General features: G+C 47.5%; 1 protein-coding gene across 7 annotated transcripts in view; it reads left to right on the top strand.

Moving 5' to 3' along the window:
- Positions 1-19,701, top strand: part of RABL6 (RAB, member RAS oncogene family like 6) — a 131,473-nt gene that overhangs the window by 38,171 nt on the left and 73,601 nt on the right. For 5 of the 7 annotated variants that reach the window (XM_065572017.1, XM_008173808.4, XM_065572014.1 and 2 more), the window contains one exon: positions 10,879-10,926. The exons of the other annotated variants lie outside the window; for them this stretch is intronic. In XM_065572017.1, the coding sequence (XP_065428089.1) occupies positions 10,879-10,926 (48 nt within the window). The remainder of the gene's footprint in view (positions 1-10,878; positions 10,927-19,701) is intronic. 7 annotated transcript variants of the gene reach the window in all.

Below are 19,701 nucleotides of genomic sequence, written 5' to 3' on the forward strand. Positions count from 1 at the left end.
AACCCAGTGGCACTAAAAGCTAATCATCGGCTTGTATGTTCATGATATAGTCAGGAATGCAATGGCTGATTTTAAAAACTAGACTGTGTTGGGTGTAACAATTGGTATAACTGTTCACTTTTAGCATAGGAAAATAACATGTAATCCAGTAAGTACTTATGAAAATAATTTCCCCTTGGATCGTTTGTATCGCAAATACGTACCCATTTCCCACTTGCTTCTATATGCCATGCTATTCTCTCTACTGCTTCTAAGGCCCCATCAAAAATAATTTAATGTTTAATGTTTCTCTCCTTTCTAGGCCAGTCGGCTTGCTCTTAAGCTAACTGGAAGGGTTACTGTTGACTTTGAGCAAGGCTTGAGCAATTAATGATACATCTACTAGGTGACTTAACCTCATAAGAACATAAGAAGGGCCATACTGGGTCAGACCAAAGGTCCATCAAGCCCAGTATCCTGTCTTCTGACAGAGGCCAATGGCAGGTGCCCCAAAGGGAATGAACAGACAGGTTATCATCAAGTGATCCATGCCCTGTGATTAGCAGCAGATATGTATATGATAAGAGTAGGGCTCCTTAGTGCAGGGCAGGGTCTTGGTGAGAAGTCCAGCCCCACTGATACTCTAGCTAATGAGAAGCAGGAGGGAGGGCACTGGGAATTGTACCTGGATCCTGCTGGGGGGCTCCATCTTGTATTTAGTCTCTGGCTACTAGTTGTCTTTATAAATGTGAAGCTCAGTTCCCTCTAGCTGCTGGAAGGGAAGAGGAGCTTCCTCACTCTCCCCTCCCAGAGCCTCTTGCCAGTTGAGAGGGTGGAGGGTCTCACTAACTTTACCTCTCTGACAAAGTATCTTGGCTGCTGCATGGAGCAGAGGGTGTCTCTATTACTCTGCCTCTCCTCTCAGCCTTCTGGCTGCTGTAAGTGTGTGTTTTGGAGACCGGTTTGTGCTATGTTGCTCTTAACTGTGTGCAAGTCTGGTGTTTTGCCTTTCTCTGAGGGCATGGCTACACTTGCCAATGTAGAGCGCTGTGAGTTAAACCCACCTTCGGAGAGCGCAGAAGGGAAAGCACTGCAGTCTGTCCACACTGACAGCTGCTTGCGCACTGGCGTGGCCGCATTTGCGGCACTTGCAGCCAGGGCTGGCTTTAGGAAGTGCGGGACCCGATTCAAATAGTTTCGATGGGGCCCCGGCAGAGATGACTCACCTGGCGGCGCTCTGGGTCTTCCGCAGCACTGAAGGACCCGCCGCCGAAGACCCGGTAGGGATCCGCCCGGTGAGTACATCCACACACACCCCATCCGACCCCCACCCATGTCCTGCCCCCCTCAGAAACCGCAACCCATCAAACCCCCACCCCACTCCTTGTCCCCTGACCACTTCTTCCCAAGACCCCACTCCCTACCCAATTCGCCCTGTCCCCTGACTGCCCCAACCCCATCCACCACCGCCCCAACAGACCCCCCGGAACTCCCACGCCTACCCAACCCACCCCTTTCCCATTCCCTGACCCCGCCCCCCCCCAGAACCTCTGCCTTATCCATCCCAGCCCCGGCCCCGGTCTCTTACCTTGCCGCCGCCGCGCCGCCCGGGACCGGGGCCAGAGCCGCCGCGCCGGCCGGGGCTGGAGCCGCGCTGCCTGGGCTGGGGCCGGGCCACCGTGCTGCCCGGCCAGAACCGGAGACAGAGTCGGAGCCGGGCTGCAGCCGCGCCGCCCGGCCAGAGTTGGGGCCGGAGGGAGCCGCTTGGCCGGGGCCGGACTGGGCCGCGCTGCGCCTCCCTGGAGCCCTCCTCGCGCCCCCCCGGCCCCGACTTACCTTGCGAAGCTGCTGCTTGTTTCTGAAGCCTCCTAGGCTTCCCGTGTGAACATCTGATTTGCAGGAAGCAGGGGAGAGGGAGAAGGGGGGCGGGGAGCGTTCAGGGGAGGGCTGGGGGCGGGGCGGACAGCTGCCGGAGCTTGGGAACCAGCTCTAGCTCACCACTGGGTGCGGGGCCCTCTTACGCATGGGGCCCGATTTGGGGGAATCGGCCTAAAGTCGGCCCTGCTTGCAGCGGCATTGGGAGCGGTGCATTATTGGCAGCTATCCCACAGAGCACCTCTTCCCATTCTGGCGCTGTGGCTTGTGGGAAGGGGGCGGAGGGGGTGGGGCATTCTGGGTCCTGTCCCAACACCCCATGATGCATCGGTTCGCATCCCAGCATTCCCTGTGCTTCCATCCACATTTGGCGCCATCTTTCAACATTTTTTGTACTGCGCGCTCTGTCTTCCCTTTCGGTCTGTGGGAATGGAGTCTGAACTGCTGAGGAGTATGCTGACGAGTCTCGCCAGCACGTCATGTTTGGCAGTCGAGTTATTCTTTGGGATCCAAAGTGACAGTGAGGGCTCCGACGATTATATCAATTTGAGTAATGCATACAACACGGGTTTGCTTGTGGTGTTCACGGACATGCTCAGCACCGTGGAACGCCGGCTTTGGGCTCGGGAAACAAGCACTGAGTGGTGGGATCACATAGTCATGCAAGTCTGGGATGAAGAGCAGTGGCTGCAGAACTTTTGGATGAGAATAGCCACTTTCATGGGACTGTGTGAAGAGCTCGCCCCCACCCTGCAGCGCAAGGACACGAGATTGAGAGCCGCCCTGCCAGTGGAGAGGCGGGTGGCTATTGCAGTCTTGAAGCTGGCAACTCGGTTGCTAACCAGTTTGTAGTGGGAAAGTCGACCATTGGAATCGTGTTGATGCAAGTTTGCAGAGCCATTAATCGCATCCTGCCCAAAAGAACCATGACTCTGGATAACGTGCGGGACATTGTGGATGGCTTTGCACAAATGGGTTTCCCTAACTGCGGAGGGGCGATAGATGGCACGCATATTCTTATTCTGGCACCAGCCCACCTAGCCTCTGAGTACGTTAATCGGAAGGGCTATTTCTGTATGGTTCTCCAAGCACTTGTGGATCACCGTGGGCGTTTCATTGACATTAACGCAGGCTGGCCCGGAAAGGTGCATGACGCACGCATCTTTAGGAAAACTGGCCTGTTCAGGAAGCTGCAAGCCGGGACTTTTTTCCCAGACCAGAAGATCACCGTAGGGGAAGTCAAAATGCCCGTTGTGATCCTTGGAGACCCCGCTTACCCTTTAATGCCGTGGCTTATGAAACCCTACACAGGGAGCCTTGACAGCAGCAAGGAGCGGTTCAACAACAGGCTGAGCCGGTGCAGAATGACTGGAGTGTGCTTTTGGCCATTTAAAGGGCCGCTGGCGCTCTCTGTGTGGGAAGCTGGACTTGGTTGATGACAGCATCCCTGCGGTTATATCTGCATGCTATACCCTCCATAACATTTGTGAAGGGAAAGGTGAACAATTCACTCAGGCATGGAACTCCGACGTTCAACACCTGGAGGCTGAATTTGAACAGTCAGAGAGATGGGCTATTAGAAGGGCCCAGCACGGGGCTGCAAGGATCAGGGATGCCTTAAGGGAGCTATTTGAGGCTGAAAGCCACCAGTAATGTCTGGTGCCCTGTGAAATGCAGTGGTTCCAATGTTAGGAATCTGTGTTTGCTACGCTGACTTACCTTAGCCCAGGAAAGAAACAGGCACTGCATCTTTTACTTTATGCAATAATAAAGAATATTTTCAAAGCCCAAAAAATCCATTTATTGAAAAGAAACACAACTGCTTGGGAAACAGAAAGGGCAAGGGGATGGTGTGGGGAACAGTACAATCACAGATTTGCTTGTGTCCTGTCTGGAGTGCTGTGCAGTGAGTGCGGCACTTCAAGATGGCTATACTGCATGTTGATGGGGGTTGAGTGCAGTGGGTAAGGGTCGTAGTTGTCAGGTCTGGGTGGTGAAGCTACAGAGGGCAGCTGGTGGCGGTAAGAACCTGGATGTTGGGGAAAGTGGGTTGGAGGTGAAATGGGGGCACCTGGGAAACAGTTTTGGGACAAGGGCTGCGGGGAGGGCAGGCGCGGTAGTGCTCTGCATGCATGGCTACGAGTGCCTGGATAGAGTCTGCTTGGTGCTCCATGATGCTTATCAGCCGCTCCGTGCTTTTGTGCCTGCGCTCCTCGTTCTGCTGGCGGCTCCTCCTTTCACTCTCCCCATGCACTTTTTGATTTTCATTACTCCAGTGCTGCATTACTTCATGCAACATGTCTTCCTTGCTTCTAGGTGGCCTCTTTCTGATTCTTTGGAGTCTTTCAGCCGGTGATAACACGGATGGCTGAGATCTCAAGGTTGCATCTGTAAAGGCAAAATGCAACACTTAACAGAGGCAGCATTGTTCACTCCAGACAGAGCAATGATTCCCCCGTACTTAAGGGCAAGCACAGTCTACACAATAGCATAATTTGCCCGTCCCAAAGCAAGCGCACATAAACCCACAGGAGCCCCAAAATGGTGAGTAAGCACAGGGTCAAGTGTGACTGATCGTTTCATGGCTGTACTGTCCTCTGGGTTTCTGTGCCATGGGGAGAGCCAACAGCAGCAGGGGGCCCCTATACTGAACACTATCCCCACATTTTCCACAGGAGTTCGTCCTTGAAGATCTCTTGTTGCTGAGGGTGACCTGGGAAGCAAGGGAGGGTCTTCTACTGAAATGCGGCTTCTGCCCTGGCCCATATGCAGCTTGCCAGTGTGCAGTAATGGTCACCCCTCATGGCACAGTGGCGTGGACAAATTAGCCTTACTGGGACAAGGATCACAGTGGCTCTCCCGAGAAACCTGCGCAAGCGCATTGCCCAAGTTCTGGATGAGACCTTTGAAGAGATCACTGAGGCCAATTATCACGTTATGTGAGAGCACCTCAGCGCACTGTCTAGGCATGCATGCAGCCCTAATCCTCCTCGCCCCAAGAGCCTGCACTGAATAACTTCCTTCCCAAAATAAAAGCAGCTTACCGGGAATCTCCTCTGGTGTTTGTCCTTCCCCAAGCACTGGCCGCCGCGACTGGCTACCTTCCTCCTGGCTTGAGAACAGCTCCTGGCTGCATGCATCTAGGGATTCTGGGGTGCCTTCCTCTGCCTGAGCACATTCGCTCCCGCTTTGCTCCTCCTTCTCCTCCTCCTGCCGTGTTGAACTGGGCTCTGAAGTGTCCATGGTGGTACTTGGAGTGGAGGTGGGGTCGCCCCCAAGTATCGCGTCCAGCTCTTTGTAGAAATGGCAGGTCTCGGGGGCGGCACTGGAGCGGTTGTTTGCCTTGCGGGCTTTGCGGTAGGCATTCCGCAGCTCCTTCGCTTTAATCCTGCACTGCGTCCCAGTCATGGCCCCTTTCCATCATGTCCCTTGATATCTGCCCGAAGGTATCGTAATTCCTACGGCTGGAGTGCAGCTGGGACTGGACAGTTTCCTCCCCCCAAACACTGATGAGGTCCAGCACCTCGCCATTGCTCCATACTGGGGATCGCCTGACGCGTGGAGGCATGGTCACCTGGAAAGATTCGCTGAGAGCACTCTACGCCTTGCTGAGCAAACAGGAAGAGGATTTTCAAAATTCCCAGAGAATTTAAAGGGCGGGTCTGATGGTTGGTCACCTGAGGGCAGGGTGGTAGAGTTCAAAGTGATGACCAGAGTGGCTAGAACAGGCATTGTGGGACACTTCTGGAGGCTGATCAGAGAGCATTAACAGGACAGGTCATGCACTCTGGAGCTGCGGCGCTCCAGCGGGGGTGCACCAAACGTTATTCCACTCGCCGAGGTGGAGAACCAGCAGCGCTGTAGCCGTGGAGTCAGAGCGCTCTATGTGGCTTGCCAGTGTGGACGGGTAGTGAGCTAGTGTGCCCGGGGCTCCTTTTAGTGCGCACTAACTCGCAAGTGTTGCCAAGTCCTGAATCACTTCACTGTCTCCACAGCCTTCTGCAGGAGTATGAAATTGGCACAATTGTATCCAGACCCAGGGTTCTGGTACTAAAACTGATCAGTCTCATTAATTTCACTCTCATGCTGCTTAGCTATATCAGGACAAGAGACACTAGCTCTGTCTGCAGGCTCAAGAAGACAGTGCTGTATGTACAATCGACATTTGTTTTGTGTCTGCAAGGTTATTTCCTTGCAAGGACTCCAGCAATAGGGAAAAGCTCTGACGGGGGAACCTTTCCCCACTGCTTCTCCCCCCCCCCCCCCTTCCAAATCCTTTCATTGACATGTGTAGCTACACACTGCAGTATGGACGTAGCTTGTTTTTCATGGCAGCATATAGCTGAATACCTTACAAGCTACCTTCCTGCTTCTCCACGTGGGCACCAATGATACTGCCAAGAATGACCTTGAGCGGATCACTGCAGACTACGTGGCTCTGGGAAGAAGGATAAAGGAGTTTGAGGCGCAAGTGGTGTTCTTGTCCATCCTCCCTGTGCAAGGAAAAGGCCTGGGTAGAGACCGTCGAATCGTGGAAGTCAACGAATGGCTACGCAGGTGGTGTCGGAGAGAAGGCTTTGGGTTCTTGGACCATGGGATGGTGCTCCAAGAAGGAGGAGTGCTCGGCAGAGATGGGCTCCACCTAACGAAGAGAGGGAAGAGCATCTTCGCAAGCAGGCTGGCTAACCTAGTAAGGAGGGCTTTAAACTAGGTTCACTGGGGGAAGGAGACCAAAACCCTGAGGTAAGTGGGGAAATGAGATCCTGGGAGGAAGCACGAGCAGGAAAGCGCAAGAGGGGAGGACTCCTGTCTCATACTGAGAAAGCGGGACAATCAGCGAGTTATCTAAAGTGCCTAAACTCAAACGCAAGAAGCCTGGGAAACAAGCAGGGAGAACTGGAAGTCCTGGCACAGTCAGGGAACTATGATGCGATTGGAATAACAGAGACTTGGTGGGATAACTCACATAACTGGAGTACTGTCATGGATGGATATAAACTGTTCAGGAAGGACAGGCAGGGCAGAAAAGGTGGGGGAGTTGCGTTGTATGTAAGAGAGGAGTATGACTGCTCAGAGCTCCGGTATGAAATTGCAGAAAAACCTGAGTCTCTGGATAAAGTTGAGAGGTGTGAGCAACAAGGGTGATGTCGTGGTCGGAGTCTGCTGTAGAGCACCAGACCAGGTGGACAAGGCTTTCTTCCGGCAACTAGCAGAAGTTGCTAAATCGCAGGCCCTGGTTCTCATGGGCAACTTTAATCACCCTGATATCTGCTGGGAGAGCAATACAGCAGTGCACAGACAATCCAGGAAGTTTTTGGAAAGTGTAGGGGACAATTTCCTGGTGCAAGTGCTGGAGGAACCAACTAGGGGCAGAGCTTTTCTTGACCTGCTGCTCACAAACAGGGAAGAATTAGTAGTGGAAGCAAAAGTGGATGGGACCCTGGGAGGCAGTGACCATGAGATGATCGAGTTCAGGATCCTGACACAAGGAAGAAAAGAGAGCAGCAGAATATGGACCCTGGAATTCAGAAAAGCAGACGTTGACTCCCACAGGGAACAGATGGGCAGGATCCCCTGGGAGAATAACATGAAGGGCAAAGGGGTCCAGGAGAGCTGGCTGTATTTTAAAGAAGCCTTATTGCGGTTGCAGGAACAAACCATCCCGATGTGTAGAAAGAATAGTAAATATGGCAGGAGACCAGCTTGGCTAAACAGTGAAATCCTTGCTGATCTTAAAGGCAAAAAAGAAGCTTACAAGAAGTGGAAGATTGGACAAATGACCAAGGAGGAGTATAAAAATATTGCTCAGGCATGCAGGAGTGAAATCAGGAAGGCCAAATCACACTTGGAGTTGCAGCTAGCAAGAGATGTTAAGAGTAACAAGAAGGGTTTCTTCAGGTATGTTAGCAACAACAAGAATGTCAAGGAAAGTGTGGGCCCCTTACTGAATGAGGGAGGCAACCTAGTGACTGAGGACGTGGAAAAAGCGAATGTACTCAATGATTTTTTTTGCCTCTGTCTTCACGCACAAGGTCAGCTCCCAGACTGCTGCACTGGGCAGCGCAGTATGGGGAGAAGGTGACCAGCCCTCTGTGGAGAAAGAAGTGGTTTGGGACTATTTAGAAAAACTGGACGTGCACAAGTCCATGGGGCCGGATGCGCTGCATCCGAGGGTGCTAAAGGAGTTGGCGGATGAGATTGCAGAGCCATTGGCCATTATTTTTGAAAACACATGGCAATCGGGGGAGGTCCCGGATGACTGAAAAAAGGCTAATGTAGTGCCCATCTTTAAAAAAGGGAAGGAGGAGGATCCGGGGAACTAAAGGCCAGTCAGCCTCCCCTCAGTCCCTGGAAAAATCATGGAGCAGGTCCTCAAGGAATCAATTATGAAACACTTAGAGGAGAGGAAAGTGATCAGGAACAGTCAGCATGGATTCACCAAGGGGAAGACGTGACTGACTAACCTAATTGCCTTCTATGAGGAGATAACTGGGTCTGTGGATGAGGGGAAAGCAGTGGATGTGTTATTCCTTGACTTTAGCAAAGCTTTTGATACGGTCTTCCACAGTATTCTTGCCGGCAAGTTAAAGTAGTATGGGCTGGATGAATGGACTATAAGGTGGATAGAAAGCTGGCTCAACGGGTAGTGATCAATGGCTCCATGTCTAGTTGGCAGCTGGTTTCAAGCGGAGTACCCCAGGGGTCGGTCCTGGGGCCTGTTTTGTTTAATATCTTTATTAATGATCTGGAGGATGGTGTGGACTGCACTCTCAGCAAGTTTGCAGATGACACTAAACTGGGAGGCGTGGTAGATACACTGGAGGGTAGGGATCGGATACAGAGGGACCTAGACAAATTAGAGGATTGGGCCAAAAGAAATCTCATGAGGTTCAACAAGGACAAGTGCAGAGTCCTGCACTTAGGACGGAAGAATCCTATGCACTGCAACAGACTAGGGACCGAACGACTAGGTAGCAGTTCTGCAGAAAAGGACCTGGGGTCACAGTGGGCGAGAAGCTGGATACGAGTCAACAGTGTGCTCTTGTTGCCAAGAAGGCTAATGGCATTTTGGGCTGTATAAGTTGGGGCATTGCCAGCGGATCGAGGGACGTGATCGTTCCCCTTTATTCGACATTGGTGAGGCCTCATCTGGAGTACTGTGTCCAGTTTTGGGCCCCACACTACAAGAAGGATGTGGAAAAATTTGGAAAGAGTCCAGCGGAGGGCAACACAAATGTTTACGGGTCTGGAGCACATGACTTATGAGGAGAGGCTGAGGGAACTGGGATTGTTTCTTCTCCAGAAGAGAAGAATGAGGGGGGATTTGTTAGCTGCTTTTAACTACCTGAAGGGGGGTTCCAAAGAGGATGGAGCGAGGCTCTTCTCAGTGGTGGCAGATGAGCAATGGTCTCAAGTTGCAGTGGGGGAGGTCTAGGTTGGATATTAGGGAACACTATTTCACTAGGAGGGTGGTGAAGCACTGGAATGCGTTACCTAGGGAGGTGGTGGAATCTCTTTCCTTAGAGGTTTTTAAGGCCTGGCTTGACAAAGCCCTGGCTGGGATGATTTAGTTGGGAATTGGTCCTGCTTTGAGCAGGGGGTTGGACTAGATGACCTCCTGAGGTCCCTTCCAACCCTGGTATTCTATGATTCTATGAAGTGGTGTGTAATGTAGATGTAGCCACAGTGAGTAATACTCTGAAAGTAGCCCTGTTGACTTTAGTGGAACTACTTGTGGAGTAAGATACTACTCAGTATGAGCAAAGCTGGCAAAATCTGGCCTTATGAATGGATGATTTTAGAAATGTACTGCGATAGAGACAAAGCACTGTGTCGTCTAGTTGGCTGAAGCAAAAGGCTCAGAACTCAGATTGTGTTTTTTAGTCCAGCGAGGCCTGTGGCACTCTCACTTTGGGCAAGTCGCTTGTCTCAATCAGTCAAGCTGGAAAATTGGATGCAGAGCAGGAATTGCTTGCAGAACCAGACTTAGCCAAAGATCAGGTGCAATCATGCATAAGTTCAAAGAAACCTCTTCTGTTTGTACTGGTTACTCTTCTTACAGGATTTTCACACTTGTTAGCTAAACCAACAGTGCATGGTTTCCTGGATTGAAAGTAATAGTTGGTTAAATTGAATCACAATGTGATAGGGGAATTTTTTTTTTTTTACTTGGGCCATTGTGCTCAATTGCTCAATCTTTGGTCAGTTGCTGTTTGCTTGTAGGTGTTGCCAATACAAATTGTTCTTTCAGTCTCTAGTGTGGCACTTCTCTGAAAAGAAACTCTCTAACAAAGGCATTGTGGGAGTCTGTGTTACTTACGGTATCCAATCACTTACTCAGTTTGAGTAAAAATACGGCTTTCTGACTGCAACTGCTTACCCTGCACTATGAAGCTGAGCTGTTTCTGGCTCATGCATCATCAGTAATGTTTCTGCAGTTGGAATTTAGTTAATAAATCTGAGTCAGACAAATCCAGGTTACTCTCCTATAGCCATAGGCTCTGTAGTGCTTTCAGGAGTAAAAATCTTATTTTTTGTCAGAGTAAGCTAATGTGACTTGGAATTCGCACAGGAACAGACCTTGTGTGTGTGACCTGTTTGATATGTTTTAATTCCTGCTTGGTGCATTTGTGTGAGGGTTTTAAAAATATTAGTAAAGTTGATGTCCCTTAGAATACCTCTACTCTGAAGTTTTCTGTCACAAAGATCTTTGTTTTCAGCTTTTAATTAACTTCTAGTATGATACAAAAAAGAATCCAAATGGGATTTTGAAGAGCTCATGATGTAATGTGTTCCAAATTTGCAACTTAATTAAAAAGTTGTCCATAAATCTCACTTCTATTACCAGGAATTTTCAAGGGGTTCTTTAAAGAGAGCAGCATTTGAAGTACATCAGAGAGGGAATGCTGTGGGGTTTTTAAGACTTTTATTTGCACTTAGATATTCTGTTTTGCTTTGCTTTGTAACATATTTGCCTTTTTTTTTTTTTTTTTTTCCCCTCACCCCCCAAATCCTCCTTTCTAGCCACTGATGATATCGTAAAGGTTGAAGTCTGGGACGTAGTTGACAAAGGTAAAGACATACTGTTTCTTTTCTAATGCTACTTAGTTCCTTTTTTAAAACTGAAATTAGAAGAATTTGTGAAATTTAGAAACTATTTGCTTTCCTTCCTTTGGTAGAAATGTTTGTGTTAATTTCCGGCAGTAACCTGACAGGGCTGGGAATTCTCCCCTCTTACCAGAGAGGCTCAGATTTGCCATCTTAACTCCAGGGTGAACAAATAATTTAGAGGTAGTTGCAAGAAGCCTGAACTTCTCTCACTAAGTTGGCTTCATTCATTCAAAAATGGACCAAATGATTTGGTTCCTAGTGTGTTTGGTAAACTTCATTTCCTCTCCGTTTTTTAGGCCACTAGTTCATTCTGTTTATAGTAGTACCCATTGAACTGTCTTTTTGAAGGAATAATCTTGTTAAAAGGATAGTTTCGCTGTGCAAAATAGTGGTGTTTTTTTTAAAGTGAATTACTTAGATCCACTTAAATGATTGCATTTTCTGTGTGCTAATCTAAAACCTTTTTGTAACATGCTTACTGGGAAAACAATCAGCATGTGTTTAAAAATATATACATTTCTGAACAAAGTCTTTGGGGAGCTGAGTATTTGCATGTGATGACACAATGTAGCTTTTAAAACATGATAGCATATCAGAAAGAGAACTGTCTATCGCTAGTTCTTAAGAAGCCAGAAGCTGTACCAAATACAGTTGGAAGCTGTTGGCAGAAATGAATGGAATTCATATGTAACTACACCTCCGCCTCGATAGAACGCTGTCCTCAGGAGCCAAAAAATCTTATCGCGTTATAGGTGAAACCGCGTTATAGCGAACTTGCTTTGATCCACCGGAGTGCGCAGCCCCCTCTCTTCACCCCCCTTCCCCAGAGCACTGCTTTACCGCATTATATCCAAATTCATGTTATATCGGGTCGCGTTATATAGGGGTAGAGGTGTATTAACAGCACATTCTTTTGCATGAACTGAAATTAAGTTTGATTTGGGAAAATGACTTGGACATATATCCTTTTAAAAGTGCGGTAATGGTTTGAAAAGTGACTTTATAAATATAGCACTCTGCAGATCTGCCCCTTTATGTAATCCTATAGGTGATCTGGGTCAGATCTGCTGACTAGTGATGAAAATTTACATTTTTATCATTGTACTCCTATTTCCATTCCTACAGAACCTTTAGAGCCTTGGGAGACTCAGCTGGAATCTGTTCGGGCTTTCGTACCCTCAACAGAACTAGGAATTAAATTCCAGGAGCACTGTCTTTTATCTCAAAGTATACAGAAGTGTGCCACTCAGGCACTCTAACCTACTCTTTATTAGAGCTCAGTTGGGTCAGGGTTACAGCTTGACTTTCAAAACTTACCCTAAGTGTGCAGGGCTGGCATCCAGGAGGTCCATCTTTGTTACTTACCGATAGACAAATCTGGTATGAAGTAATTGAGATCGTGAACATGTGACCCTGTGTTGCCAGTATTTTGTTTTATTTTAGAGATACTTCTCAGAGCAGAGCTGCACTTTAAACTCCAAAGATTTGTCATCCTGGTGGCAAAACAGGCTAAGACAAACCTGGCATTTGCAGAAGTTAGTAACAGTTCAGTCACACTGACTTCTGGGGGTGGAGTGTGCCTGAAATGTAAAGGGTCTGTCCTCTTCCACCCCATTCCCAGAGGGGGGAAATGTCATTGTTAGAATCCCTGTTCTAAACAAACTCAAGTTTTTTATGTGGTTACAGGTTCATGGGCTTAGTTAGTGTAGTGTAATGCAATCCAACTCTGACAGTAGTGCAATTCTGTGATAAACGCACCTCAAGAAAAATGCAAACTAGCCGTTAAGGAATTGTTCATATCTCACTGTTTCATCCTTTAATATGATCTCATTTAATGTTTCTTCCTGTGCACTCAGGCCAAAAAATCCTCCTGCATGATGCTTTGGGTGAGAGTGACACTAGTCTAGACCATAGCCATTTATTAGCAAAGCCTCCAGTGCTGTTGCAGTTGAATGCTGATGGGGTCTGATCCTTGCTTTACCCTCTCCTAGAGGATCCTATGTAATGTGCATACTCAGAGTTGTGCAGTGTGCTGCATTTACAAGACTGCCTTTGAAAATTCCACCAACTCGTACACTCTGAATGTGAAATTTCGAAGTTGTATGTTGATTCTCACCTAAAATTATGACTTGCACCCCCACTCCTGAAAAAGTCTGTCTGCTTTCAAGGGGAAAATCAAACAGAAGACTAACATATTAACAAATCTGACCTGGTCAAATGCATAAACATTGAGTACTTTGATTTCTCTCTTCACAGTAAACTGGTAGTGACTGAGCCAGTTCTATGAAAAGATGCACGAGTGGACACATGGTTCAAATTTGGTCTTGTAGAGCAGCTTGATACCTTTTTATCTGCTATGTAGTGCTGCCAGGGTGTGTGTGTGTGTGTGTGTGTGTGTGTAAGATTTTGGAAGTTTTGCTAAACTAAATCCCAAGAAAAGTCACTTTGTAATTATTTTACTGAGGTTAAAGAGTAGAAATCTCTGGTGGTAGCAGTGTGGTGGTTGTGAGAACTTGCTGCAGCTTCATTTCACTAGGCAGTGTTTTGCCTACCACTGTAGCAGTACAATCCATGCAGTCCTGACTCCTCTCTCAGCTTTGGGTGAGTTGTAGAACTGATGCAAATCAGAAAGCTTTTACAGAATCTGAATGCAAGGCAACTACTTGAGTCCAGATGTTTCAAGAGCTATAGTCACCTATTTTGTAACTCCTGCCATTCATTACTAGTTCCTAAGTCATCCCTTTTATGGTAATGGTAGGGTCAGGTAACAACTTGTTTCAAAACAGTATTAATCTATGCCTCCCAGAGTAATGTAATCCAATGGCTCTCAACCTCCCCAGACTACTGTACCCCTTTCAGGAGTTTATTTGTCTTGCATACCCACACGTTACCTCACTTAAAAACTACTTGCTTACAAAATCAGACATAAAAATACAAAAGTGTCACAGCACACTATTGCTGAAAAAATTTGTTTACTTTCTCATTTTTACCATATAATTATAAAAATAAATAAATTGGAATATAAATATTGTACTTGCATTATAGTATACAGAGCAGTATAAACAAGTCATTGTATGAAATTTTAATTTGTACTGACTTAACTAGTGATTTTTATATAGCCTGTTGTAAAATTAGGGAGCTATCTAGATTAGTTGATGTACCCCAGAGGTACATGTACACTGGTTAAGAACTACTGATGTCCCTGAAAATGGAGAATTTCTGTCTCCAACACAGAGTAACCCAGGAACAGCATGTGCAGCAGAGCTCCACTAAGTCTGTACTATTTGAATATTCATAAGGGTATCAGGTAGCTGACTGAAACCCAGCTCTACAGGGTCCAGGAAGAGGAAGAAGCATAGTAAATATTGGGACTCTGAAAAGTGCAGATAAAATGTTTCAATGTTGATAGCTACTCCTGTGAAGAATATGTATTAATAGTCTAATGGAAAAAACTGGGAAAATTCCCACATAAAAGTCCTTGGCGTTCGATTGAAAGTTGGCAGATAGTACGGCCCACTACTGTAAACCATACAAAGAAATGGAATAAGCAGTTGGGTCACTCACCTGGCTTTCACTCCTCATTTGCCTTCTCAGCCTGAACATCACTGCTACACACACATCTTTGTTGTTATCTTAAACAACCAACATGCAGCATTAATTCCAGCAGTATTCACAATACCTTTGTGTTCATACATGCACATTTCAGTGTTGTCATCTTGACAAATTACCACACTTAGAACTATAGCTAATCTAAATCAGTTGCCCTTGCATCTCTCACATTGCACAAAGCTACATACAGAATTGTGCACAGTGAAATCTGTGAAAGCCACACCAACCAAATATCCATCATGAAAACATGACCATGTAACTGTAAACGTGGTCACATTAAAGCTACGCACGGACTGTCCAGGGTGAGAATGGAAATGTGTGAGTAGGACAGGTGGGTGTTTGAACTTTCTTGGTTTTATACTTTAACATTAGAGATTCAGATCTTGTGTATACAGTCTGCCAGAAAAAGAAAGAGTGGAGAAGAGGTGGGTTTATGACACTGGAGAAATCATACAAGGGAAACCTGATTGAGTTTGACTGAGAGTCGCTTCCATGTCTAAAATCTTCTTTAACACAGTAGTGGTGGGTGGGGGATGCCTTCATAGCTTCAGCTGAGTTGTGAGAGCTCCCAATCCACACCCGAGTCATCCGGGAAGACCTCCAGCAAAGCTGGGTGAAGAGCAGAATTGACATTCCTGACATTTTTAAAGTTTAAAAAAACAAAACAAAACAGAGAAGGACCTGGGGACATGAGTATCTTGGAGGAGAGTGGAAGACGTTTCATGAACTGGAGTTGAAATAACATTTACCCAAACACTCTGCTGTAGAGTATCGGGCTTGGAAGCCACTGCAGCTCCCTTTGACCCTGGCATAGTTGAGGTCTGATACTGTGAGGAGTGAATGTCATGCAACACCAATTAAATTGTTCAGAAAGTGCCCCAAACTTTTTTTAAAGCTAACATTAATTTCTTGATAGCTACCAGCTGGGAAGCATGGTTGACCACCATTCTGCTGCCTATGGTTTGGGGCAGCATTGGAGCCATAGGAATCAAACTGAAGCTTTCCAATGAATAACCATACCTCCGTTGCTGTTTTGGGTTAACCCTTTTATAACCAGTCAATAGCAACAGAAATTATTTTCAGTAGTCCAATATTGGAATTCCATAAGGACTGCTCATCATGGGAATGCCATTTTGAGTGTGAACATTTATGGATTCATATTTTTCTAGTGAACCTGCTGAGCAGTTTTTGATGGGCCAGACTGTTTCATGGAAGAATTCCTGAACTGCAGACTTCCTTTGCTCCGATTTCACAGGAGAAGCACTATCATGTTGTTAAATCCTCTGAGGAGAGCATTTGTTGGGTAACTGCTCTATTTTGTCCTCGACCTCAACAAAGAAAAGATTAAACACATTTTTTGTTGTCCCAATTTGTTTTACATTCACATCTGCCAAAAAAGCGTATTTTTACAAGCATTCATTCTGTATTTTTCAGATGGATTAAATACTGAAAATAAAATGGTTATAAAAGCATTTAATTTCTTTGCTGTGGGGCTGGCATCGGAGGCTTTTTCAATCAACAGAAATGAGTAGCAGGAGCATTGAAACTGTCAGAATAGGTTCTGTTGAGGATAGACTGATCTGTAGTTTGCAGTAAGGAATTTCAATGTTAGATTCTGCAGTTCTTCTATAATTCCATTAACCCTTTTTGGTCGTGAACATCTGGAACAAAAAGAACATGAGTACTTGTGGCACCTTAGAGATTAACAAATTTATTTGAGCATAAGCTTTCGTGGGCTATAGCCCACTTCTTCGGATGCATAGAATGGAACATATAGTAAGGAGATATATATACATACAGAACATGAAAATGTGGAAGTAGCCATATCCACTCTAAGAGGCTAATTAAGATGAGCAATTATCAGCAGGAGGAAAAAAACTTTTGTAGTGATAATTAAGACGGCCCATTTCAGACAGTTGACAAGAGGTGTGAGGATACTTAACATGGGGAAATAGATTCAATCTGTGTAATGACTCAGCATTCCCAGTCTCTATTCAAGTAGGGTTACCATATTTTAATTTTAAAAAAGGAGGACCTCCAGCCACGCCCCAACTCCGCCGCGCCCCCGCTCCTTCCCCAAAGTCCCCGCTCCAACTTTGCTCCCTCCCCTGAACGCTCTGCCCCCTACTCCTCCCCCTCCCCTACTTCCCGCAAATCAAATGTTCGTGGGAAGCCTGAAACAGGGAGGCAGCAGGTAAGCTGGGGCTCGGGCTGGGCGCGGTGCGGCCCAGTCCGGCCGGCGTGGCCCCCCGGCCAAGTGGCTCTCTCCGGCGGCCGGCCCCGGCCGAGTGGCTCTGGCTGGTGGCTCCCGCTCGGCTCGGGCCCTGGGGCGCCGGCCCTGGTTCCGGCCCGCCCTGGCCCCTGCGCCCCTGGCCGAGCACCGCCGGCCCCAGTGGGTCCGGCCCCCGGCCGAGCACCGCCGGCCCCAGCCGGTCCGGCCCCCGACCCCAGCAGCCCCGGCCCGGACCCAAGCCCCACAACCCCTCCCTCCCTATTTTCCCGGACATGTCCGGCTTTTTGGGATTTCCTCCTGGACGGGGATTTGAGGCCCAAAAAGCCGGACATGTCCGGGAAAATCCGGACGTATGGTAACCCTATATTCAAGCCTAAATTAATGGTATCTAGTTTGCATATTAATTCAAGCTCAGCAGTTTCTTGTTGGAGTCTGTTTGTTTTTGAAGCTTTTCTGTTGCAAAATTGCCACCTTTTAAGTCTGTTACTGAGTGACCAGGGAGGTTGAAGTGTTCTCCTACTGGTTTTTGAATGTTATGATTCCTGATGTCAGATTTGTGTCCATTTATTCTTTTGCGTAGAGACTGTCCGGTTTGGCCAATGTACATGACAGAGGGGCATTGCTGGCACATGATGGCATAGATCACATTGGTAGATGTGCAGGTGAACAAGCCCCTGATGGTGTGGCTGATGTGATTAGGTCCTGTGATGGTGTCATTTGAATAGATATGTGGAGAGAGTTGGCATCGTGCTTTGTTGCAAGGCCATATCTGTGAGAGAGATCTTGGGAGACAGACTAGTCCTTGCTTACAGACAGCCCCCCAACCTGAAGCAAATACTAACCACAACCACACAACAAAAACACTAACCCAGGAACCTATCCTTGCATCCAGCATTTATAATGGTGTTAAAAACATTAAAAAGTGTTTTTAATTTATAAGGGGGGTCTCACTCAGAGGCTTGCTATGTGAAAGGGATCACCAATACAAAAGTTTGAGAAGTACTGTCCTATTGGTATCCAGGTACAGGAGAATGATAGAAGGCAGATATATTAGCCTCAGATTAAGCAGGTCCCTTTTCCTGGGGTACAATCAGGAACTTGCTAGAACCAATTAAGGTAGGCAGGCTAATTAGGACACCTGGAGCCAATTAAGAAGCTGCTAGAATCCATTAACACAGGCAGGCTAATCAGGGCACCTGGTTTAAAAACGACCTCACTGCAGTCAGTGAGGGGCGTGCGAGGAGCTGGGAGCAAGAGGCAAGCAAGAAGCTGAGCGTGAGTAGGCGTACTGCTGGAGGACTGAGAAGTACAAGTGTTATCAGACATCAGCAGGAAGGTCTGGTGGTGAGGACAAAGAAGGTGTTGGGAGGAGGCCATGGGAAAGTAGCTCAGGGAGTTGTAGCTGTCACACAGCTGTTACAGGAGACACTAAAGATAGCTGCAATCCACAGTACCCTGGGCTGGAACCCAGAGTAGAGAGCGGGCCCGGGTCCCCCTCCCCCCCATCCTCCCAACTCGGGGAGGTCCCGGATGACTGGAAAAAGGCTAACGTAGTGCCCATTTTTAAAAAAGGGAAGGAGGAGGATCCGGGGAACTACAGGCCAGTCAGCCTCCCCTCAGTCCCTGGAAAAATCATGGAGCAGGTCCTCAAGGAATCAATTCTGAAGCACTTAGAGGAGAGGAAAGTGATCAGGAACAGTCAGCATGGATTCACCAAGGGCAAGTCATGCCTGACTAACCCTAATTGCCTTCTATGAGGAGATAACTGACTCTGTGGATGAGGGGAAAGCAGTGGACGTGTTATTCCTTGACTTTAGTAAAGCTTTTGATACAGTCTCCCACAGTATTCTTGCCAGCAAGTTAAAGAAGTATGGGCTGGATGAATGGACTATAAGGTGGATAGAAAGCTGGCTAGATCGTCGGGCTCAACGGGTAGTGATCAACGGCTCCATGTCTAGTTGGCAGCCGGTTTCAAGCGGAGTGCCCCAGGTGTCAGTCCTGGGGCCAGTTTTGTTAAATATCTTCATTAATGATCTGGAGGATGGCATGGACTGCACTCTCAGCAAGTTTGCAGATGACACTAAACTGGGAGGAGTGGTAGATACGCTGGAGGGTAGGGATAGGATACAGAGGGACCTAGACAAATTAGAGGATTGGGCCAAAAGAAATCTGATGAGGTTCAACAAGGACAAGTGCAGAGTCCTGCACTTAGGATGGAAGAATCACATGCACTGTTACAGACTAGGGACCGAATGGCTAGGAAGCAGTTCTGCAGAAAAGGACCTAGGGGTTACATGGACGAGAAGCTGAATATGAGTCAACAGTGTGCCCTTGTTGCCAAGAAGGCTAACGGCATTTTGGGCTGTATAAGTAGGGGCATTGCCAGCAGATCGAGGGACGTGATCATTCCCCTCTATTCAACATTGGTGAGGCCTCATCTGGAGTACTGTGTCCAGTTTTGGGCCCCACACTACAAGAAGGATGTGGAAAACTTGGAAAGAGTCCAGCGGAGGGCAACAAAAATGATTAGGGGGCTGGAACACATGACTTATGAGGAGAGGCTGAGGGAACTGGGATTGTTTAGTCTCCAGAAGAGAAGAGTGAGGGGGGATTTGATAGCTGCTTTCAACTACCTGAAAGGGGGTTCCAAAGAGGATTAATCTAGACTGTTCTCAGTGGTATGATGACAGAACAAGGAGTAATGGTCTCAAGTTGCAGTTGGGGAGGTTTAGGTTGGATATTAGGAAAAACTTTTTCACTAGGAGGGTGGTGAAGCACTGGAATGGGTTACCTAGGGAGGTGGTGGAATCTCTTTCCTTAGAGGTTTTTAAGGTCAAGCTTGACAAAGCCCTGGCTGGGATGATTTAGTTGGGAATTGGTCCTGCTTTGAGCAG

This window comes from Chrysemys picta, chromosome 18 (genome assembly GCF_011386835.1).
Source record: "Chrysemys picta bellii isolate R12L10 chromosome 18, ASM1138683v2, whole genome shotgun sequence".
Lineage (NCBI taxonomy): Eukaryota > Metazoa > Chordata > Testudines > Emydidae > Chrysemys > Chrysemys picta.